We start from the raw sequence: 24,595 nt of genomic DNA, 5'->3' as shown, positions 1-24,595 counted from the left end.
TCGGCCCCCCATAAGGTATACATGCGAATAGACTACATGTTCTCTGGGGAGGAGCACGAGTTTGAATTCTCGGGGCTGGAGTATTTGGCCAGGGTGTTATCGGATCACTCCCCGCTCGTGGAGAGTGTCCCCACCAAGACCCCTGATTCCCCACTTGGAAACTGAGAGGCGAATCACTGCAGGATGTTGCAGTCGCAGAGCATCTTAGGAAGAGCACTGTAGAATACATAACCGTCAATGAGGGGAGTGTGCACAAGGTGAGCAGTCTGGGAGGCATACAAAGTGGTCATCCCAGATTAAGTGGCCATCTATAATGGTAGTCGCCTGTGGCCAGGAGTGCCCTTCTACATCTATGGCGATTAAAGCCGCCAGTCAGCAGTGCCAGGGGTTCTCACCTTGTACCCAACGGCGTATATATCCAGTCCTCACACGAGTCACACACGCTATTGAGCAGTGGTCAATGTGGGGGGAATGTTCTTATCATAAATTATTGCACTGTACATTTGCCCTCCTGACTATAACATTACTTCATTACTTCCTGCTTTAACAGTTCTAAAGAGCAGTCAGTGCCCGGATCCACAGGTCCATGCTCCAGACGTGGCCAGCAGTGCCGAGAATGTGAAGAACAGTGAAGTGCTGCCACCTTGTGGCGATGAATGGATCTGGTTCAGGAACAAGTGTTACTTCTTTTCTGAGAAGGAAGAAAACTGGGACGATGCTAAACATGCGTGCGCTTCATTGAACTCCTCGCTGGCCGCGATTGAAAACCAGCGTGAAATGGTAAGATGAGTGAACCTCTCTCACGCTGTTTCCTGCTACCATCTTGTATTCACACGGTATTATCATACTTGGCAAACGCAACACCAGGTTTCATCAGTGCACACCCACCACCCCTTTATCTGTATTTACATAGAAGGTGTTCAGATGAACTTGTTCTTAAATCTACTGTTCTGACCAGTGCGGGTTGGAAATTCCAGTGGTTCTGTGGGGGTCCCTTTCTTTGATGTTGGGGGGGGGGGGTCCTACACCTGGCAACCTATCTAAGGCAGCTGTGGGGTGCATAGGTCATGACAGATATATGTGCCTACCAACAAGTCCGCCTTGCAGCTTCATTCGGTTGCAAAATTGTAGGTAAAGTAATGGAGTAGCTGCAGATTATCACAGGACAGGTTTATGGGCCTTGGCATGGCAGAACAAAGAAAGGCTGCCATTGGGCAATTGAAACCCTAAGTGACCAGTCAGCAATGTGCTACTGTAGTCGAAACCTGGAGTAGAAGGGAAAGGTGGTGATGAGCACAAGCACGCTTCTGGATACTGCCAAGGCAAAAGGAGTTGAGGGCCTGAGGGCCGAGCAAAGACTGCCTGTAACCTACACGCTCTACGCGCACATTTAAAGCTCTGTTTTTGCTTTGTGAGAAGACTGGGCAGCAGGTCAACAATACACCTCTAATAGGTTCGTTTTATTTCACAGTAATGAAAGCGGGATCATAAAACAATACATGCAATGTGCATTAAATAGAATCCAGTGTAGATTGGGGTAGAAGGAAGCGGGTATTCCGGACATTTCCGTTTGAACTCTGGCTTCTGAACCAAACCTGGGCCTCTAATGATGCTGCTGCCATTTGATATGTGACCCACGGGGTCTGGCTTTTGCCACTTTTCTTGTCCTGTTAACAGGACAGTCTTTGCGTTTCTGGCCCCCGCCCCTTCCACATCGATCACAATCGGACCTAGGTGAGTAACAGGCTGGTTGCTGGTCCCTGTAACACGGGGCCCCCATGTAGAATCCAGAGGCACAGCGGCAGGCTCGCCAGAGGAGGGCGGGGGGGGGGGGGGGCGCGAGTTGGAAGTTATGGATCTCTTGGGGCCTGGCTACAGGTCTAGTGGAGGGCTTTTTTATTTTATTTTTTTAAATGTGTTTTAAATTTAAGTGCATATGGTTTAGCCTTTCACACTACACATAAAACCATTTATAAAATAAAAACATTTCAAATACATACTATGATACAGAAAAATGATTTCCAAGCTATTCCTTATAAACCATTATAAAATACATTTTAAATCAAAAGGAACAATCAAGCTTAAACCATTCAGTCACATAATCTAATGTTAACAATATTCCAGATCTGAAAAGCCTCCACCGTGAGAACCAAGAGATTTAGCCCCATACAACAGGCTCCAAAATTGGTCCGTTTTTACATTTCTGTACTTGGCATATCCCTTGTCATACAAACACTGCAATTTGGTGCCTTGAGTCAAAATGTCTTGTAGTCTCAAGCGCTTCTCCACACACCCTGCAAGTTCTCGTCTCACGAGGCATTCCAACCCAAGCCCCGGCATAGGCCAAAACTGGTAGGATACCAAACCTTAAGTAAAGTATCAAATGAATCGACCAGGCGAGCAGTACTTGGCAAGGGAGCTACAAGGAATATGCCCAGGCAGGCCTTGATGTGAATACTGTACATACATGGGGCATAGAGCCAGTTGGTCATTGGCCAGGGCATGGTCATAGTGCCTCGTCTTGTCCTCCATCTTAGCTAAGGAGAATTCAGTCATCGTCTTCTGCATTGGTTCCTTTCAGATCCACGTCACAGAGGCCACTTGGCTTCACCCCGACACCCCCATCTGATACATCTGTCCATTCTTTTATTTTAGTGGCAGTGTAGATCCTTGAAGACTGTATATTTGGGGCTATAGTCTGTCGGAGAGAATGGCATCTTTAAATAAATTACTCGACTACTTGACTACAATCTTCATTCCACCCATTCCTAGTCTTCCTTCATCACAGTCCGTACTCGAGGGGACTGTCCCCCCAAAAAAGACTCTAGCTGTTGCCATTTCCAAACTTTTAGAAGATCTCCGGCTCTGCCCAATTCCTTCTATGTTTGCCATTTGTTTCATGGTTGCCACCATGTGACCTTGAGTATATTTCATAGCCACAGCACAACTGGCTTCCATCTATGTAGGGTAGGGGGGTGTACAGGCACACAAATGAGAAGTATGGTATCAGAAACATGTCATTTGCATGTTATTCAGTTATTGCTGAGTTCCCTGCTCCATGAACTGTTTTGTCTGGTAACTGGTGGGCAATGTCCTAATGATGCCCTGTTATAGGTTCTGTTGCTATTTGACAACCGTGTTAGTAACGGTTCTATGTCGTTTTGGGGACAATAGATTTTTCAATTATTTTATCAATTTAAAAAACCTCACAGAAATGCAAATTATTTTTGTAATTTGGTGGCGGGGGTGCTCCCATTTCCTTATGTTTTTAACCTCACCCCAAACCCTTCCCCATTCCTTTTAACCCCTTATACCCCATATATATTTCAATTAGGTTTTTTCAACTCCATTTCTTCAGTAGAAATTCCATCAAAAAACCGCTGTTGGCAAAAGGCTGTTGTCCCGTTAGTAACAAGGGTGACCAATATCAATTTAATACTGCTGGATTTATCAGCCTTTGAAGTATTAAAGTCTTCAAATAATTCAAACAGCATCTGACCAAAAAATACTTGATACATTGAGTTACAATCGAGCCCAGGAGTGGCCTTGAGTAATAAGCCGGTCATGGCATTCCCTGTCCCATCCGGGCTGAACCCAAAATGTGCAAGAAAGAACTCCAAGCTCTGGACAAAGGCCATGCAATCATTGCAGATTGTTACTACTGCTCACACCGTGAAAGCATGACAGCTGACCTATGGTGGCTCACATTCAATGCCAGGACATGGATGCACGTGTTGCTGAAAGATTAGCATTTTTCATGACTCACGACTATTCTCTGTGCCCAAGCACAGATTTCCCCATCCATTGACCAGAACCTCTTGATCCCATTATCACCCTCTGCCACCATGGTGTGATGATGATTTAAGACACCCACTGAATCCTGGCAATCTCGAATCCCCTGCCTCTGCTGAGTATCCTTCCACTTCATTCTTTAAAATGCACAATGTGCATCCCATTTTATACAAAAAAAACTATTCAAACAGGGTGATTTCTGTTCGCCATAAGTATTGTTTTTCTTGTACTTGAACCACACCCAGTACAGCTCCTGCAGCTCCCCTCTGAAAGCAGTTGGGTGGCTGCATCGTGTGTGATGTTAATAGGGATATTTATTTATGCAATGTTTGTCGGATACAGGTTTCTTACAAGCATTGCATAAATAAGCTGTGTCCATGTGGCTGACAAACACTGCATCAATAAACTCGGTAGTGGCTGAGGACTAACTTCCTCTCATGACCTCTTGCATGAGGTCACCAGAGGAAGTTAGTTTTCTCACGGGTGCTTATTTTGTTTTATTAATTTTTTTTTTCTCCCCAAGTGCAGAGCAGAGTTTTGGGACAGCTGACACTGGTCGGATCACAAGATCCGGCTACACATCTGGTGCCGGACCTCGGATCCGGCGAGAGCTGGCCCAATGAACAGCGCTAGTCCTGCCTACATATGCATGTCATTGAGGGTGGGGGCTGGACCACACTAGGCTCATCCACACAGGCAAATGGGTATGAGGTGGAACACTCCATTTTGCTTCCCACTTGTACAAGCACAGTCCTTGTTAGGCCAGGGGAGGGGGGGGAGGGGGGGGGAAGTATGACAGTGATCACTTCGGTTAGTTACGGGCCCCACACTTATGGGGCAACTTCATTTCATGGTGTAGAAGGAGACTTGGTCCTTTCCGAGGGTAATCCGAGGGTAATTGGGCAAGTGTTAGGCAGAATCATATGCAGTACCCTTTGGGAACACCACACACAATTAAGACTACAAATGCAAGTACAAATTACACAGTAAAGTGGTAGCGATGGCTTAGCAGCCAGACTTATCATCTCAAGAGTAAAGTGAGCAGTATCAGTAGTTACACAAAGGACAGCAATTCCTATGGTTCAAACAAACACTGACTCAAGGTTTCTGAGTAAAAGAATATACATTTATTTACACCATCAGTTATAAAACAGTACACTATTATAAAGCAGCAGAAAATCACAATCTTAATACACTACAATAACCCCCAATCAATTCTGGACAAGTTAGGCTCAAAATGAAGTGTGAGCAAAATGGCACTCCAGCAATTTAAAAGTGAGAAAAGACAAGGTTATCTCAAATCAAACGGCACCAACAAGTTAATAGACAAGCATCTAGAAAAGGCTTACTACGACTAGGATTCAAGTAAATGGGACTAGGCCAATGTTAATGGTTCAGAGTCTTCACAGAGGATCACACAGTTCAGAGTAGTTTGCGGTTAAGTCTTTGCCAAGAGTTCAAAATGAAGTTGGTCGGAAGAAAAGTTATTCAACGGAGTAGAGAAGGACAAGCCTTCGGAGAGGTGAAAGATTTAAAACACTTTCACCGCAGTCGGACGAAAGGAATGACCGGATTTGCACAGTATCTTAAAAGAAAATTCTGCAGCAGGGGGGGGCTTGCGCACTGAGAAATGGCCGCTTAAGCCCGAAGCTCCCGCGCCGCCTTTACATCCTGAGCTTATAGATCCGTACTTGGGCTGGCTGGTTTGCTGGAATTTGATGTGCCGATTGCGAGCGGGCTCGTGCACGGTTGGTGAAAATCTGAGCCCTCCGCGGTACTGCATCATCAAGCTCTGCCCTCGCAGAGTTCCGCCGGCGCTCCCGGGCCGACTCCCGGCTCCAGAGGAACTTACCCGATTGTCGCGGCTGCTGAGTGTTGAGGGCCGCTGCTGAGCGGAGCTTTCTCCTTGGTGTCGGATCCTGACATCCTTCGTAGGGGACGCTGTGGAAGACCCGTTGCTGCGCTGGATGGTCTGACCGTGTCCCGGTCCAATCCTTGACCCGTCGCTGCCTTTCGGACCTCCTTCCCTCGCCCTGATGTTACGCGACTTCTGCCAGTGCACGATCCTGTCGCCGCCAAACCCGATGAACCAGGTGAGCCGCTGCCGGGTGGGGGAGGAGGAGACACGGAGCCCTGGCGGTGCCGCGTGAGCCGCTCCCTTATGGTTTTGAGCCCCCCCCCCTGGCAGACGTTGCCCCCCCCTGCTGCGCCGCTTGCCCCCCTCTGAGCCTCTCCGCTTGGCTTGTCGGCTGGGGGCCGGCTATCCCTCACATATGGTCTGCTGGGCCCACACTCCCACCTATTGACTTTGTACGCTTCGGGTGCCTCTTGGTTGCCGTGGTGCTGAATGCTGATACCCCTACGAACAGCCGTTGCTAACTGGGTTGTACACCTGGGACTCGTGGATTGTCTCGCTTGTTAGATGAGGTGGCGTCTGGTGCTGGGTGCAAGAGTGTCTCTCGAACTCCTGGTTTGGGGCTGCGGACCACCTCCCGCGCTCTATCTGCCTCTCTAGACCCACAGTCTCCTTATAAATTGGAGTACAATGCACCCTACGGCTTGCTGGTGGCTGATCCCTGCTGGCTGGGACGACTAGTCACCCCCTCGGTGCAACTGATACGCAGCCTTTCTGGTTTCGCCCTACCGGCTGGGGAGGACCCCTGGGGGGGCCACTATACTGGGTGTCTCGCTGGTGCACTGGACTTTATATACGTGGGAGGATGCAATTCATCCGGATCTCGCTATTTTGCGGTGACGCACTGCCACACTTAGGTCCCCTTGTGTCCACTCCCTGAAGTGGGGGGCCTTGACCCTGCGGAGATCCTGTGCCAGATCTAATATACGCACAGATTCGATACAAACATGGGGGAGCCTGGCAAGTCAAACAGAGCCTCTAAAACCCCTGGATGCAAGAAGAAGGGCCCTATGGACACATTTATCAATACGGCTAGCCACTCAGTGACAATTGGCACGCAGCCGGATGAGGGAGAACAGGGTGATCGGTATGTTTTGGACAGAGAGGATAAACTGGCCACGCTAGTTCAGAACGGATTCCTGGCTGTGAATACCAAACTGGATGAGATAGTTGCCACTATAGGCTCCTTGAAGGCCAGAATAGATAAGGAGAGTGCGCGTGTCACTGAGGCTGAAGACAGGATAAGTGCTAACGAGGATACTATTGGGCACCACAGTCGAGAGAGATGCTATATTAAAGACACAATGAGTAAGCTGAAGACCAAGTGCGAGGACCTTGAATCCAGGTCCAGAAGAAACCTCATGGTTGGTGTGGCCGAATCCTTCGGTAAGGGCCAAATGGAGAAATATATGGAAGGACTCTTTAAATCCTTATTTAGGCCCGAGGCATTGTCCGAGCACTTTCTTGTTGAGAGGGCGCACCGCACCCTAGCACCGGCGCCCAAACCGGGGGCACCACTGCAAACTATAATTGCTCGTCTACTGAACTACAGGGACAGAGACACAATCCTCCGTTTGGCCAGAGAGACCGGCACACCACACTATGAGGGTAACCGTATACATATCTATCCTGACTTCTCCGCCTCTGTTCAGGCGAGCAGACGCTCTTATGAACCGCTCCTCAGAGAGCGACAGATCACGTACGCCTTGATGTTTCCGGCCAAAATGAGAATCCAGCATGCTGGAAGGTCGCACTTTTTTGAGAACCCATCCGAAGCCCTATCATATGAGTCTTCTATATCCCTCCCTCCAAGAGGAGAGCGACCTGCCCCGAACAATAGACCTCGACCGGCGGACTAGGCATTGCATGCTTTCATGATTTGGCATTCAGTAGGTGTTGGCCCTATTTCATGGGTCCTTTTGATCTGAGATTACAGTCAGCCATCTTCTGTGAGTGGTGGCGGTCATGTGAGGCAACATGGCTACCCTGGGAGTATCCCACAAGTTTGGGGTCGGACACTGTCAAGTTGTGGGAGACGGTGAGGGCGGTGGGCGGGTTGGGGGGGGAAGTTGGGGACTGTTTGGTTCGCACCCCATGGTGTGTAGTGAGAAGGCTCACCCACTGCATGGGGCTCTGTTCTGAGGTTGTTCTTCTGGGAAATGGTTATAAGTTACTGTTTAAACAATTGGTCTGGAATGCACTGACACGGTCCACAATGTCTAACACTACATCTGGGGGTTTGGCGTTACTATCCGTACAATTTTTTTGTAAAGCTCTGCTCACGCTTTGAGGGTTAAACTTGTTTCATGGAATGTAAGAGGTTTAAATAATCCTTTGAAAGCCAAGAAGGTGGGAAATTACATTGTCAGACACGGTGCCCAAATTGTCATGCTACAGGAAACTCATACTGTTGGAACCGATAACGATTTCCTGATGCCTGGTTGGGGCAAGTCCAGGTTCTGTACCAACTACTCATCCCAGTCCAGGGGGGTCGCTACACTCATACACCCGAATCTTGGGCTTCGGCTCGATGGCCATAAACTAGACCCTCAGGGTAGGTATGTTCTTGTCTGGGGCTCGATCGCAGGTCAGTGGATATTGTTGGTCAAAACTTATGGGCTGAACATTGATGACCCCGCTTTTTATACAGATGTGTACCAATTGATCTCTGCTATCGATGTTCCTACTATAGTGTGGGGAGGAGATTTCAATATTGCTATGGACCCGGTACTTGATAGATCCAGCACGATTGTTAGAGCACCAAGCAGGGCTGTTCTCACTATGCAAAGTGTCCTCTCTCAGCTCTTCCTCGAGGATGCCTGGCGAGTCCTCCATCCGACTGCGAGGGGTTACACTTATTATTCATCGGTACATGATTCCGAGTCCAGAATCGATTACTGGTTTGTCTCCCCCTCTTTGATTGCTGGAACAAAGTCATGTGAAATACTGGCCCGCACGCTGTCTGACCATGCCCCTATAACACTTGAGGTCACGTTCCATAATTGCCCTAGACCCCTCCCCCCCCCCCAAGAGGTGGAGGATGCCCGAGGGTTTGCTGAGGGACCCCGGGGTGGTGGAGGGGCTCCTTGAAATTAACATGGTCTCAGTCGATAAATGTTCCACGGTGTGGGAATCCTTCAAGGTCTGGGTCAGAGGCACACTACTTTCCAAATCTGTTGGTCTTCTTAAGGGAGTTCGGGCTGAACTGGCCCAGACTGAAGGTAAACTGAAATTACTGGAGGACACTTATGCTCGCACCCATGACAAAGCCATATTAGCGGACATACAGCAACATCTTCAGGAATTCAGCAGGCTAGCCTCTAGGGAAGTGCCGTTCATTGCCGCACCGATCCGAGCCCGTAGGTATGGCGAGGGCAACAAGGCGGGTAGGACACTATCTAATCTACTCAAACAGGACAGGCACACTAATCGAATTACCACCATACAGGCGCCCAGCGGCGCGGTTGTGGTAAATGAAAACGAGATTAATGCTGAGTTTGCTGGGTTTTACGAACGATTGTATAAAAATAGGGATACTAAATCGGCCACTGTGATGGGGGGCATACCTTGCGGCACTGTCGATGCTGAAACTGCATGAGGAGACCCGCAAGGCACTGGACCAACCTCTCACTACAGATGAGATTGCTGAGGCGATCAAAGATTTAACGTCCAATAAAGCTCCGGGGTTAGACTGCCTGGGTGCTGAGTTCTACAAGGAGTACAGTGCGGAGCTTGCTCCATTGTTATTGCGAGTCTGGGAATAATCCCTTCAATGTAACATATTGCCTCCATCTATGAGAGAGGCGTTAATAACTGTTCTCCCTAAACCTCGCCGCCCTCCTCAGGATATGTCGTCCTACAGGCCGATATCTCTTATTAATACAGATGCCAAAATATTCGCCAAGGTACTGGCCAACAGGCTTTTACCGGCGGTCCCGGCAATTGTTCACCCTGATCAGAATGGGCTTGTACCCGCTAGATCTATGGCACTTAACTTGCGTAGGCTCTTTGGCATAATGGCCCAAATTGACCCGGGCAGGAACGCTGTGGCCGTATCATTGGATGCTGAGAAGGCCTTCGATTCTGTGTCCTGGGCCTACTTACTGGCAGTACTTGAGGCATTTGGGATAGGCCCGAACTTCATTAGGTACGTGAAATTGCTTTACACGAAACCCGGGACCCGAGTCCTGACCAATCAGGCAATCTCGAATATGTTTCTGTTGGGGCGGGGCACTAGGCAGGGCTGCCCATTTTCGCCTATACTATTTGCCTTAACAATAGAAACAATGGCAATAGCGGTCAGGCTTCGACATTCCAACAGGGGCATTAACCTGAAGGGGTCAACCCAACTAATATCCCTGTACACGGACGACACGCTCTTATATATCTGTGAACCGGAAAACAACCTAATTCCCGTAATTGCGGAGATTCAAGAATTTACTTCATACGCTGGGTACTCCATAAACAAGGATAAGTCAGAGGTTTTCCCCTCTTACACCGGCGACTGGCTGCCCTGGCTTACTGGGCGGGCTGATATGGTCCAATGAGTCCATTAGATACTTGTGTCGCACGGGAAAAATAGGTTATCCACTGACAATCACAATGTCATACTACAGGCCCTAAAGACTAAACTGCTATTAAGGGACCGCCTTCCGATATCACTACATGGCAGGATAGCAGTCCTTAAAATGGTAGTTCTGCCTAAATTACTGTACCTGTTTGTGAACTTATCGATTTGGCCGGGAAGACTCTTTTTCACTAAAAATTAGGTCAATGGCTACATCCTTCTTATGGCATGGGCAGACTCCGATAATTGGATGGGGGAAAATAACTGAACCATACTCTTCGGGTGGCCTGGCAGCTCCTGAATTTGAACTGTATTATTATGTTTCCCAGGCCCAATTCTCTAAATATTGGTATTCTAGGGATGGGCCCCCCCCCCCGCACGTAGATGTAGAAGAACTCACCACCTCTCCCACGAACATACAGTCTGTAATTTTTGATGCTCATTATAGGGCTACATGTGATTTCAACCCGCAGTTGCACGGTTGGTGCCTGGAGGGTAATATTCAAGAAACTAGGATTGTCGACCCCCATATAACCCGGAGGTCTCCCTCTGGAACTACCCTGGCATCCCTCCGACACATGTCTGTCTACGGTCAGCCTGGGATCCTGGTGACGAGATGCGCCTGGGAGATATGTTTATCGAGGTGAAGTTCGCGACCCTTCAGCCGATAACTGGGGCATTTGGCAGGGGCCAACTTGGGGTTCTTCAATACTATCGTATGAGATCGGCCTTCCAGAAACACTGGGCGTCTTTCCCCGATAAACCCCCTACACACCCCTGCGTGCAGATGATCACGGCCGGGGACCGCTTGAGGGTATCCAGTCTATATGCCATAGTACAGGCATACGCACCCACGGCCAATTTGAACAGGGATAAATGGGAAAGAGATCTCCAGATCCCGATAAGACTTGGGACAGGTACTGCTCTCTTACCAAGAAGGTTTCCTTGAATTCTGGACTACGAGTGATCCAGTTTAAAATTCGTAACAGATTGCCCTACACCCCGGCCAAGATAGCCAAGTTTGTTTCAGATACTCCGAGTCCATGCCCCAAATGCAAAGCAGACTACGCTGGCTCGTTCCACACGTACTAGAGCTGCTTGGTGGTAGCTGGGTTCTGGAGGGAGGTGGCGGATGTACTTGAAGAAATCCCCCCGGTATTGACTCCACAGAAATACTTATTCGGAGATATAGGAAAGTGCTCCGAAAAGATCAGAAGACTGTTCAATGTCACATGTGCAGTGGCCAAAAAATGTATTCTGCAACAATGGAAAAATCCAGCGCCACCCACTGTTAAGCAGTTCCTCCGGGAGCTGGTCTATGTAAACGAAGCTGAAGAACAGTTTGTCCTCACACGCCCTTCGGTGTGCAGGCCTAAGGATATTGGGGGACCTCTCAGAATGTTTCTTTGTGATATAATCTCTGATGAAGACAGTGATGTTTAGACTCGCTACCTTGGGAAGATTCAGGTTATATGTACTGTTGTTTCTCTCTATTACCGTACCATGTTGATTTCAATTTGTACGATGGAGTTGTAACTGTGTTTTGTGTTTTCTGGACCACTAATAAAAAAGAGTTTAAAAAAAAAAACATTCTGCTGCAACCTCAAAGACATCATTCTGAGAGGCTGAATTGCAGGAGGTCTGGCCAGGATTTGTGTTCTTGCCCTAGACAATGATGTATGCCACACAGCCATAAAAGTACACATGACCAGGGAGATGTAGGACCATTCACCCCTCCTTGTGAGGTAGCACTTATTCAAGCAGGCTGCCTACAACTATTTTATCAAACCTAAAATCACAATTCTGGTTCCTGTAATTTAAACTATTTATTTTCTTGTAGGAATCTAGTGGTTTTTCACATGATGCTTAATAAAATGGTTAACTATATCAAACAAAAGAAGAATGCTGTAGCTGAGGCAGAATTTCCTGGCAGTTCCTGCAGGCTCACGGTTCCTGAAGCGACTGTCGTACTGACAAGGAGGAAGAAGCTTGGAGGGTCCTGCACTGCCCAGGGAAGAAGCCAGTAGCGGAGCAAAACGTCGAATAAAAGGTGCGCTCCTTAAGACCCAACAGGTTCCTCTCCACCTGGCTATCCGGTTCACTGCAGTGAGGCACAGCGAATTCGAACAAGAAGACGACTGATGTCTGGCGTTTGGCGAGCTGAGTGGTCCCACCAGGCTCAAGGGAAGAAGATTCCTTTCAGGTCTCCTCTCTCAATGTTTCGGTGTATTTGGACCTGCAGCAGGGCTTCACCGGGATGTCCAGTAGAAGCATCAGTTTCTCTTCGGTTCTCTCGATCTAGTGGCGACTCTGCCTTCCAAGTCCCAGAGACATGCTCATAAGCAGTTTTCCCCCATTCACAAAGCCTGGCTGTCAATCACACAGCAGGGTGTCTGTCCTGGCAGGACAGTCACCTAGCTAATCAAACTAGAGTGCGACTTGGGTCTCCAAGGAGACCCTGTGCAGGGGGCCTCAAACCCCTCCCTCACATCCTGTCCCACTTGGGCGCCTAAGGAGGGCCGCTAAAGGACGGCGAACAAAGGAACCAAACCTGGTTTGGCACGCAGTAAAACACGAGAGACATTTTTACAAAAAGAAATGGCGAATAAACCCAACCGGACCCAAATAAAAGGGGTACAGTGGTTTAGTTATAGGCTACCACCATAGCCTCTAACGTTTCATAGCTTGCGGTAGAATAATAATGTTAGATGCCACTGCCACCAGCCAAATCTTAGAGAAAGGGGTACAAAATAATTTTCCATGAGAAACAGACAAAACGGGATAACTATTAACCCTTCCAGTACTCTATTGGAAGATAGGTTGTGCTGGGTCTGTAGGTTTAAAAAGACTAGTAAAGTCAATGGCAACTTTACATGTTCTGGGAGACGGTAGTCGGTCCCAGAAAATGGAGTTTAAAGTGGGAAGTCTGAAAAAAAGACAACCCTGTGTCACTGCACTAAAGGTGCTGTGTGACACCCAGTAAAAAGATGCCTATGGAGTATGTTCATGAGCAAAAAAGTGTACAACACACAGCAAACGCATGTAAGAGTGGGGCAAAAAAGGCTTGCACTCTTACCAGGTGAAAAAAATAAATCCTGAGGAGCTCAATAGGTAAGGGAAATTAGCCATTCTGGAGAATTCTCCCTAACACTGCCCCTCCTCCCCCACCCACCAGACTAAGGTACAGGAGGATTTAATCCGCTTCTGGCTGAATCTCTTCACTCTGGTCGTTTACAAACCTCCTAGAGAGACCATCAGCATTTTGGTGCTGACATCCTGACCTGTGCTCAATGGTGAAATCAAACCCTTGCAGGCAGATTGACTATCTTAATAGTTTTGGGTTTTCTCCTTTCATTTACATTAACCATCTCAAGAGTTGGTGGTCTGTCTGAATCACAAAAGTAGATCCATACAAGTATGGTCTAAACCTCTTCAGAGACCACACAGTAGCAAAGCATTCACTCTCAATGGTTGCACACCTTGTTTCTGGTTCCTTCAGCTCCCTGCTGATGAAGCAAATGGGGTGGTCTCTACCTTTCTCATCCAGTTGACTGAGGACTGCACCTATACTTATACCTGTATTGCAGGCATCTGTCTGCACAATGAAGAGTTGGTGAGAATCAGGAGCTCTTAGGACTGGAGCATGATAAAGGGCTTTCTTCAGGTTTTCAAAGGCTTGAGTGCACTCCTCATTCCGTCTGACCTTTTTAGGGAATTTTGGAGAAGAGACTACATTCAATGGAGAAGCTATGGTCCCATAGTTCTCAATGAAATTCCTGTAGTACCCAGTGAGACCTAGGAAGGCTCTCACCTGGGTTTGAGTAGTAGGGGTGGCCCAGTTTTGTACAGCTTGTACCTTGCTAGGCAATGGCCTTATTTCACCTCCTACTACCTCATGGCCAAGGTAGACCACTTTGCTCTGACCAATTTGACATTTGCTTGCCTTTATGGTCAGATGTGCCTGCCCAAGAGCCTGCAGTACATAGCCTAAGTGGTCAACATGTTCTTTCCAAGTAGGGTTGAACACTGCAATGTCATCCAAGTATGCCATGCAGAAGTCCCCCATCCCATTCAGAACTTGATTGACCATCCTTTGGAATGTAGCAGATGGATTTTTTAATCCAAAAGGCATAACCATAAACTGGTAGAGGCCTGCTGGGGTTGGAAATGTAGTTTTCTCCTTGGCATGGTCTGTCAGGGCTTTTTGCCAATAGCCTGATGTCAGATCAAATGTATTGAGGTACTTGGCTGCACCAAGTTTATCCACCAGTTCATCTGTCTTTGGTAAAGGATGTGCATCAGTCTTTGTGACTGCATTTAGAGCTCTATAGTCCACACAGAATCTCAAATCCTTGGAGCCTGCCTTTGGTACTAGAACAACTGGACTAGACCATGAACTGGTAGAGGGCTCTATAACCCAGAGATCAAGCATCTTGTTGACCTCTTCGTTTATGTGGTTTCTTACATGGTCTGACATTCTGTGACCCCTGTTTTTCACAGGTAAACGGTCACCAGTTTGCATATCATGCTGGCCCCAAGGGGTCAAGCCTGGTAATGGTGAAAACGGGGAGGCAAACTGATTTAACATAAACTTGCTCTCCTCCTGGTGTTCAGATGTCAGATTAGAAGAGAGATGAACTCCTATTTTCCCATCCAAAGGTTGTCCCCTGAGGAGGTCAGGTAGAGGTTCACTCTCCTCCTCTTGAGCTGAAGCTAGAAGCAAAGCTCCCACTTCTGGCCTCGAGACATATGCCTTCAAACGGTTGGTGTGAAAGACTCTGGGAGCCTCCTTAGGTCTTCCTAAGTCCACCAGATAGTTCACCTCTCCAAGTTTTCCCTCAACCTTAAAGGGTCCTATCCATTTGTCCTGCAAGGCCCTCTGCCTTGTAGGCACCATAACTAGTACAAGCTGGTCTTGAGCAAACTCAACCATGTTGGCCTTCTGTTCATGCCAATGTTTGACTAGAGCCTGACCTGCTTTCAAGTTATCACTAGCTTCTGCCATCACGTGTGACTTTCTCCTCTGGAGACCTATCACATTGTCGCTCTGACTGGCTTGGGGGCGGGGGGGAGGAGCACTCTCCAACCCCTGCTTAATCGGCGCCAAAGGACCTCTTACTGGATTGACCATAAAGAAGTTCAAAGGGACTATATCCAACTCCCTCCTGAGGGACTTCTCTCTAAACAAAGGGAAGGCATGGCAGTAAAAGGTCCCATTTTCTTTTAAGGGGTGCTTCTAAAGCACCGATCATGCTCTTCATAGTAAGATTAAACCTCTCTACCAGTACATTGGTTTGGGGATGGTATTGCTTCCTTAGGAAACCCTACTCTGGTAAAAATACTAAGTAGAGCCTTAGCCAAAGCCTGAGCTGTAACAGTTCTCATAGGTATCGCCTCAGGATATCTAGTAGCATGGTCTACTACAACAAGGATAAACCTGTTTCCTGAAGATGTGGGAGGATCAAGGGGACCAACAATGTCGATGCCCACCCTCTCAAAAGGAACTCCCACCACTGGGAGAGGCACCAATGGTGCCACATTCTTGACTCCCCTCTTGCCAGAAGTTTGGCAAGTGTGACAGCTCCTACAAAATTTGTCAACTTCTGCACCCATTTTAGGCCAGTAGAAGTATAAAGAGGGCCTTTCCTTGGTCATTTTGAAACTCAAGTGACCAGCCAAAGGTATCTCATGGGCCAACTGTAGGAACTGGAGTCTGTTTTCTAGGGGCACTACAAGTCTTTTGCACTCCCCAGGGATAGACTCAGTTGGTTTACTGTAGAAGAGTCCATCTTCCCACTGCAACCTATGCTTCCCAGGCTCTTGCCCATCAAGCTGAGAAGCTGCCTGGTGTCGAAGACCTTCAAGAGTAGGACACTTTGTCCTCTGCTGAAGTTGGGTCCACCTTCTGCCAGTAAAGACTGCAGCTCAGGATGGTCAACGGGATCCAGATCTCCAACTAGAGTAAGGTCGTCTTCCAGATCTGTTTCTTCAGAAACGGGATCAACCACACTGGGTTATACCTCACACTGAGCCTCAGCTGGTGGAGGAGTCAAAGGTGTGACTTTGGACAATCTTGGGGATGTCCATGTAGGTAGCACATGGGTGCTATCTGCTTTCTTCTCTGAGGTCTTAGGTTTCCCCTTTGCCTCTTTCTTTTTTGAAATAGCAGTTAGTAAGTCCTGTGGACTGGGGGTGATAGTTTCCTCTATCAAGTCCCATGGAGAGCTTCTCAACGTCCTCTCCCTTGCAGGCCTAGTGAGCTCCTGTCTCCTTTTACTGGGAGGCCTCTGGGTGCTACACACAACTCCAGCGATTTTAAGTCATTACCCAACAGGACTCTCCCAGGCACTTCACTCTGCACACTAACGGGCATCTTGACAATCATGTCATTGCACTGGATGAGAGCTGGTAACTGGGAAAGCATTTGCACAGGGCCTCCAACTAACCTGGTTAGGCGTTTGGGTGCCTTAGCAACATCCCCTACCTTGAAATATTATTCATCAACACAACCACAGTTATGCTGGCTCCAGTGTGTCAGATGGCAGGAGTCTCCTGGCCATAAACAAGAACACTATCTTTATAATACTCTTTAGTATCATCTATAATTTCATCCCAGATACCTATATTCTCTTGTTCCCACAAACCCAGGGACACTAAAGAAACACTAGCTGAGACTCTCATGGGTTCATCAGCCAGTAGGTGAAAGTTTCCACTTGCCATAGGTACTTCTTCCTCCGGGGAAGGCTAAGGAGACAGTGTGGACCCCTGAAGGTTTACCCTTACATCTGGGATCCCCTTTCACGTGGTCAGTTGACCCACAAACGTAACATTTCCCAAATGTTTGATGACTGGGTGCCTTGTTCTCCTTTTGGTTTGGGTCCAGAAGGTGCACTAGCCTGATTTGGTTTCCCAGGTGGCTTACCCTTATGTTGTGGTTTGGGGCCCTCTTTTTGATTGGAGTTATGAGAATTCTCCTTGTTATCTTTCTTTGGCTGCTTTCCCTCATCCTTCTTTTGAGTTGCCCGAGAATCCTTGTGAGTAGCCCTGTTGGCAACCCACAAGTCAGCAGCCTTAGCTAACTTCTTTGGATCTATCTCCTTAGAATCAGCCAAGTGCTGTCTGAGCCCAGGAAGGCAGGCATCATAAATTGACTCTGCATAACAACATTTCTCATACCTTTGTAAGTGTTAACTCTGTAACCCTTAACCCAACCATCTAAGTTTTTCCAACATTCACATACCCAGGTAGCACAAGCGGTACCATCATGCTTTTTGAGGGTCCTAAACCTCTTAAGGTACTGGGAAGGGGTCTTCCAAAATCTAGCAATTAAAGCTAGCTTCACACCCTCCTAATCGATCCTATCCACCTCCCCCCAACTTCCCTGTAATACTTTGAATCCCATGATACTACTCAAACAATGCCAACCAATCCAAAAATATCAAGCTTAGCCTCATGCATGCCAACAATTTCTTTAGGCATACAGGGTCTCTTAGGGCTGGAAGACTCTGGGAGAGAAACATTTTCAATAGACAACTTTAATTTCTAGTGCATGGTTCAACTCCATTTCTCTGAGCTTAAGTTCTTGATGCTTTTGTTCAGTTTCAGCATTAATAGTTTGCATTCCAATTCAAGTCATCTTTTCTAGAGCAATTAATTCAGGACTGAGTGTAGGACCTGTAGGGGTCCCAGTGGACAAAGGTTGAGGTTTCTGAGCAGGTACAGGAGCTTTTGAGACTCTTCTGCCTCATCTAACTCATCAATAACATTTGAGTTTGATTATGAAACATTATCACCCACAACAACATTTTCCACATTTGCTGGATGTGTAGGCATTTCAGACCCACTCCCCAGACTTTTTCTCCAATAACCTTTCAATGAATTCTGACTTTTTGCCTTTAACAGAGATTCCTTTCTCTACACAGGTTTTTCAAATGATCAACAGTGTAACTAAGGAGGGTCTCCTGACTAGCTTTCCATATCAGACTTGATTAAAATTGCTTTCAGTGGTGTTTAGCCTTGTGGTTAGTTGAGCCAAGGTAATGGCAGCACTCTAAGTGTAATCGCTATACTTTATCCTCACCACTGTACACCAGTGTTAGGCAAAATCATATGCAGTACCCTTTGGGAACACCACACACTATTAAGACTACAAGTGCAAGTACAAATTCACCTTTGATACAAGCCTGTACTACACAGTAAAGTTGTAGCGATGGCTGAGCAGCCAGCCTTATCTCAAGAGTAAAGTGAGCAGTATCAGTAGTTACACAAAGGACAGCAATTACTATGGTTCAAACAAACACTGACTCAAGGTTTCTGAGTAAAAGAATATACATTTATTTACACCATCAGTTATAACAGTTCACTATTATAAAGCAGCAGAAAATCACAATCTTAATACACTACAATAAACCCCCAATCAATTCTGGACAAGTTAGGCTCAAAATGAAGTGTTAGAAAAATGGCACTCTAGCAATTTAAAAGTGAAAGACAAGGTTATCTCAAATCAATCAGCACCAACAAGTTAATAGGCAGGCAATCTTGAAAAGGCTTACTACAACTAGGATTCAAGTCAATGGGCCTGGGCCAATGTGAATGGTTCAGGGTCTTTGCAGAGGATCACACAGTTCAGAGTAGTTTGCGGTTAAGTCTTTGCCAAGAGTTAAAAACGAAGGTGGTCTGAAGAAGTATTATTCAAAGGAGTAGAGAAGGACAAGCCTTCAGAGAGGCGAAAGATTTAAAACCCTTTCATTGCGGTCGGACAGAATGAACGACCGGATTTGCACAGTACCTTTTTAAAAGATCAAGAATGCTGTAGCTGAGGCAGAAGTTCCTGGCAGTTCCTGCAGGCTCACAGTTCCTGAAGCGACTGTCATACTGACAAGGAGGAAAGTTGAAGGGTCCTGCACTGCCTAGGGAAGAAGCCAGCAGTGGAGCAAACATCGAATAAAATGTGCGCTCCTTAAAACCCACGGGTTCCTCTCCACCTGGCTATCCGGTTCACTGCAACGAGGCACAGCGAATTCGACAAAGGTAGGTTTATATGACACCATATGTGAGGAGTCCAGAATGAAACTCCCACACAAGTTAGTCATGTTTTTGGTTAAAGACTTTGAAATGAGGAAGTGGAGGCATAAGTGGTTTTTGGTGGTTCGTGGTGGAGCGGCAGTGGAAGTAAGTTAATCACTGCCTGATACCCACGATTCAGGTTCCTTGCCTGGACAAAACTTTGCTGGGGTACAGGAGTTCTTCCCTTCCTTAGCGCTTATATTAACATTTGTTTATTGGTTTTACATGCACTCTGATGCAACTAAAACCATAAATCCAAAACTTATCCGTTCAGCCAGCAAAGCACAGCTCAACACAGCATTTGTCCTTAGAATTATTATTTTCTTTTAACGCCTACCACTCACTATTCACTGTGAGTGATCGTCTGCATGGCACAAGAGGCACAAGTATATTTGTCGCCAAGAGTACATACTGTGAATGTGGGACCGGGGGGAGAGACGGACTAAGGCGGCTCCTTGAGCTGTCGGGCGTTCCCAGCCCACATTGATCGAAACCTTGACCTCAAAGGGTAGGTCTTGTGGAACTCTGGACAGGACTGGTTTTTGGTCTTTGGACACCAGACATTGGATTTGGTCTCTACTCTTTGGTACAGGCTGTGGGCGAAGGACCTTGTCATTTTGCCTTCTGTGCACTTTTCTGGGGACAGCCAATGTTAGCGTGTCACTATTGTGATTCAGAATTATTTTTTTTTTAATGCTTTTTACGTTTTATTATTTCACTTTTACTTAGACTTGTATTGCTTTTCCTTCCACACAACTTTGCAGTATTGATATGTTTTTAAACTTTTACTGTCAGCGTGTTAACCATTGATTAACGGACAGCATTACTGCTTTGAAAAATGTTTTAGCTTTCCTCAATTTTATTATTACATTTTAACTCTTAAATATTTGGTACAAATAGGGTTTGGAAAATTCTGCCCAGTCCTGTACTGTAAGCATCTTCAGAGTAGCCATAGTAGCTAGAGCACTGGTAGTGCTATTGTCATTTCTTATTTTATTGCCATGGTACTGTTTTCTGGTCCCTAGCTAACATGGTGAAAAAGTGTAGGGATGAAGGTGACCCAGGGAAAATGGCCTCTAGTGCAAAAAAGATGAAACAATGCAAATCCTTCCCGTTGTAAGGATTGCAAGGGGTAAACAGCCATCCTCGCAACTTTCCCTGGGCCTATACCTAAAGAATATGACAGGGAATATTGAAGATAGGATACAGGTTGGGAAGCTGCCTTGTGTATTGGGGTCCTTAACGAGAGGGGCACAAGTGGGGGGGGGGGCTGATTGTGGGCTTGGATGAGCATAGTCCTTTGCATGGCCTGGAGAAGGAAGAACTTGATAAAGGCCTGGCAACCCCAATACAGGGAACCCCCCCACCCCCCCTGCTGGTAGGGGAATCCACGGAATTGAACGCCTTGAGCGTGTCAACCATGACTGAAGGGGAGAAGGCCTGGCTGGGATCACTCCTAATTGGGGAACCCTAGGCCATTATATTTGCTTCTTGCAACCCATAAAGGTGCCCCCAAAGAGCAGGAGCTGAATATAGCACATAGAGAAAAATGGGAGAAAGAAATTGAGGCAATCCATGATTTACTTCAATCCTTTAGAGTGGGATTTTGAACACCCTAGCCATCCTAGATCACTCAGTAAGAGGTCTAAAGAGGAAAGTGAAGGAATTAAGTTTGGAAAGGGATAGGGTGCTGTGCAAGGAAGCACCAGAGCGTAGTCCGGCACAGGGCCCTGAGGGGGAGGGGGAGGGGGAGGGGGAGGGGGAGGGGGAGGAGGAGAGGTTTAAGGGGAACCGGAAACTGCAGGTATCCTACCTTGTAAAGCATGGGATTACAAGGCTGGAAGGGAAGGTATTTCTTTGATGCTGGGAGGGGTGAGGAATGGGCCAATCTTTGGGGTAAGCAGGGTTGAGAGGGCTTTTGGGGATAATGAGGCACAATGGAGGAGTGTGCTAAAGCTCCCACCTGCAGCTGCACTGCTGGTAGGGGTAATAACTAAAGTAATGGGTTTGCCAAAGGGTGGTTTTAAATCTACCAGATCACTGATGAATAAAGCAACCCATTGGATTAACACCAACTTGATCCCAGTCTCGTTCTAATGGCCAGAAGGGTAGGGTGTGTGGGGCCTCAACCGAATATCGGTGGAAGGGGACTACATTGTAGTTTCCTTCTCAAATCCGTTTCCTTCTCAAATCCCCAAATTGCTAGGCACATGGTAACCCCAAACCTGACAAGGGGGCTAAGGGCTAACTGTTCCAGATTGGATAGTAGGATGGTAGCGTTGGATTTTTTCTATCCTCCCACAGGGAAAGATTTGGCCCCAGTATATGGCCAAAGGGATATGGCTGGAAAGAGGGGAGAGGGTATAGGGCAAGTCAGCCTGGAGCCTCGAATTTGCACACTTCCCTAAGTGAGAACACTAGGGTTTCAATGGCACAAGTAGGCTACCAACGATAAGTAGGGGTGCTGTCACCCAGGGACTAACGTCATGCAACCGTTTTGATCCACTCTCGTCCAAAGACGAGTTGGATTGACAGTTGGCCACCATGCTGCTGCCGGAAGATTGTGAGATGGGGGTTGGCGGGGTTGGCCAAAATAGCCCGAGTCCAGGGAAGGCTGGGTCGTGCAATGGTGGGCTTTACAGTGGTGGTGATGTTGTCCCGGAATATAGCTGGAGTTAGGGGGAAGCTGGAAAGGGCGGACATTATTGAATGTCTGAAGACCCATGAAATAATTCTTCTACAGGAAACCTGGGCTCTTGCTATTCCTCTCTTGGATGGTTATGTATCCTATGGTATAACCACCAGGAAAACCAAAGGGGTCTATGTTATGGGGGAATGGCCATCATTGTTAAGGCATGATTGAATTGTAGGTTTAAGGTGAGACTGAGCTGGATTTCCTACAGATGGTGTTGATAACCTCTCCTGGAGGTGGTAAGGTTTCTGTCTTAAACATCTATAATAGTCCCCACAAGGCAGAGGCTAACCACTTAGGGAATCCTAAGGATTTTGTGGACGAGTACTGAGGAAAGGAGGGAATAGCCAAAACCGGGGTTGTTTGGGGGTGGGTGAGGGGTGATTTTAACCTCAGAATGGGGTGCGGAATATCTTAAGATCGCTATGACCCTTTGGGAGCATTGGATCATTAATATCCAGGAATCACAAATGAAGGATACCAGGGTATGTAAGAAGGGCTTACAGCTAGGTGCATGGCTGATAGAATGGGGAATGCGATTGGTTATTGGTCGCATTGCACCTGATATCCCAGGGAAATTAACTTGGGCTTCTCTACTATAGATTTATTCCTGCATATCCTTAGATTTGTGTAGAAATATAGTAAGCTTTGAAGTGGTGGTGGACACTAACAGTGGCCATAACCCCTAATTTTGAAACTGAGTGGGATTGTTGGAGGGGAAGGACCTTCTGACAGCGCTCCGTGTCTGTATCTGGTTGAATTAGAAGCCGCGTGGGGGAGAATTCGGGGTTTCGGTCTGCACCCGAGAATCATGGCGAGGAATATCCCAGATCTGTCATTTTGGAAATTGAGGCCAATTCATTGCGGGTTGTAGTGTTTCAAGGGCATACTAAGGCTTTTACTGAGGGCTTTGTGGTAGAGTGCAGCCAAAAAGGGAAGGCAAGTTGGAGGGGATCTACCTTGTAGAAAAGCTTTCTTGAATGTTCTAAAATCACTGGTTACCTGAAGAGGGGAGATTATCCAGGCAAGATCCCACTATCGTTCTGTGGTAGAGAAGAGGAAAAGGAAGAGGCATGGGAAGGTTTTTTTGAGGCCTCAATGACAAATTACTCAAAGATTTTGGTAATTTGTGAAGGGGGGTTGCTTAGAAACCATCAGAAGGCTTAAGGGGCCACCCATGTGGCAGTGGAAGTTTGGGTATCACATTTTGCCTCCTTGTTTGGTGTTGGGATCATCAGAGGTTGTGAGAAACAGCAGATCAACCCTACGCTTTAAACTCAGAGGTCTCTCTGGCCATTAAGGTGCAAACCCGTAACCGGGCCCCCCTGACCTGATGTGGTACCGGCTGATTTGTGTCTGGACCAAATTGATCTATGGGCACCGGTGCTGACCATAGTGTATAAGACACGTTTAATGTCAGGTCAGTTTCTGCCATTATGGAAAACAGCCATTATTTTTCAAATCTTTAAAAAGGGAGACCACACGAGTCGGATGTCTTATCGACCCATATCCCTTCTAGACACTGCCTTCAAAATCTTTCGAATGGTTTTGCTGGGGCATATAGAGTCCTGGCTCTGGAAGGGTCAGTTCATTCTGACATTCAGTTTGGAATTCGTCCAGGGCTAGGAACCATAGAACAGGGTCTAAACCTGTATCTTTTAATCACCAATTCAGTGTTCTCCAAGGGGAGGCGGACCGAAGCACAGCCTTTGATAAAGTGGATAGATCAAAGCTGTGGGCCGTGCTGGGGTCGCGGGGGTGCCCAGAGGAAATCCTGACTGTTAGGAGAAATTAATATGGAAAATAAGGCCTGTGTCTGCACTGGACGTGGGGGGGGCGGAGGCGGAGGCGGAGGGTGGGCAGTGTACAGAGGCTTCATGTTGGGCTGGGGATTGTCGGGGTTGTGTTGGCCCCAATACTGTCATGTTATATATTAATGTACTCCAAGGCCCTGGTAGGAACCAGGGCAGACTATCTGAGACTGGGTGGCAGGACCTTTCCGGTTCTGGCATATGCTGATGATAGTCTTAATGGGCAGAACCCCAAGAGCCCTACAGGCTGTGATTGAAGCTTATGCAGCCTTTATTAATAGCCTGGGATTAAAATTGATTCCACCAAGACAGCAGTAATGGGATGAGTAGGAAGCAGGTAGCCCTCCAAGATGTGCCCCATGGTTGTAATGGGGACATTATCCCAAGGGTCAAAGAATTTGACTACCTGGGGGGGGGGGGGTTAGATTCTCGGAGGCAGTCGCAGGCAATGCACACATCAAAAACAGTCTCTGAAGATGAGCCAGTACACAGCAGGGATTTACCGCTTTTTGAGTAGGTGCCAGGGCCAGCCCTTGAAACCAGTTTTGAAGGTTTGCGCCGCCCAGACGAAAGCAGCTACCTTATAGAGTTCCATTGTGGGGCGGGCTACACAAGTGCAGCCGAACTACAGGTGAAAGCAAATACGTTCTTTAGACAGCTTCTCGCCCTCCCGGGCTCAACCGTCTGCGTCTCAGTCCATGGGGAGCTGGGGATGGAGTTTTGGGGGTGGGGGGGGGGGGGGGGAAATCAGT

The 24,595-nt window shown here is 47.4% G+C and overlaps 1 protein-coding gene across 1 annotated transcript in view; it reads left to right on the top strand.

Annotated features, from left to right (window-relative positions):
• Positions 1-24,595, top strand: part of LOC138580179 (C-type lectin domain family 2 member D-like) — a 67,765-nt gene that overhangs the window by 26,542 nt on the left and 16,628 nt on the right. Inside the window, exon 3 of the mRNA XM_069650507.1 lies at positions 551-780. Within this exon, the coding sequence (XP_069506608.1) occupies positions 551-780 (230 nt within the window). The remainder of the gene's footprint in view (positions 1-550; positions 781-24,595) is intronic.

This window comes from Ambystoma mexicanum, chromosome 3p, assembly GCF_040938575.1.
Source record: "Ambystoma mexicanum isolate Mex_15411 chromosome 3p, UKY_AmexF1_1, whole genome shotgun sequence".
Taxonomy (NCBI): Eukaryota; Metazoa; Chordata; class Amphibia; order Caudata; family Ambystomatidae; genus Ambystoma; species Ambystoma mexicanum.
This window is presented reverse-complemented; position numbering and strand designations above follow the sequence as displayed.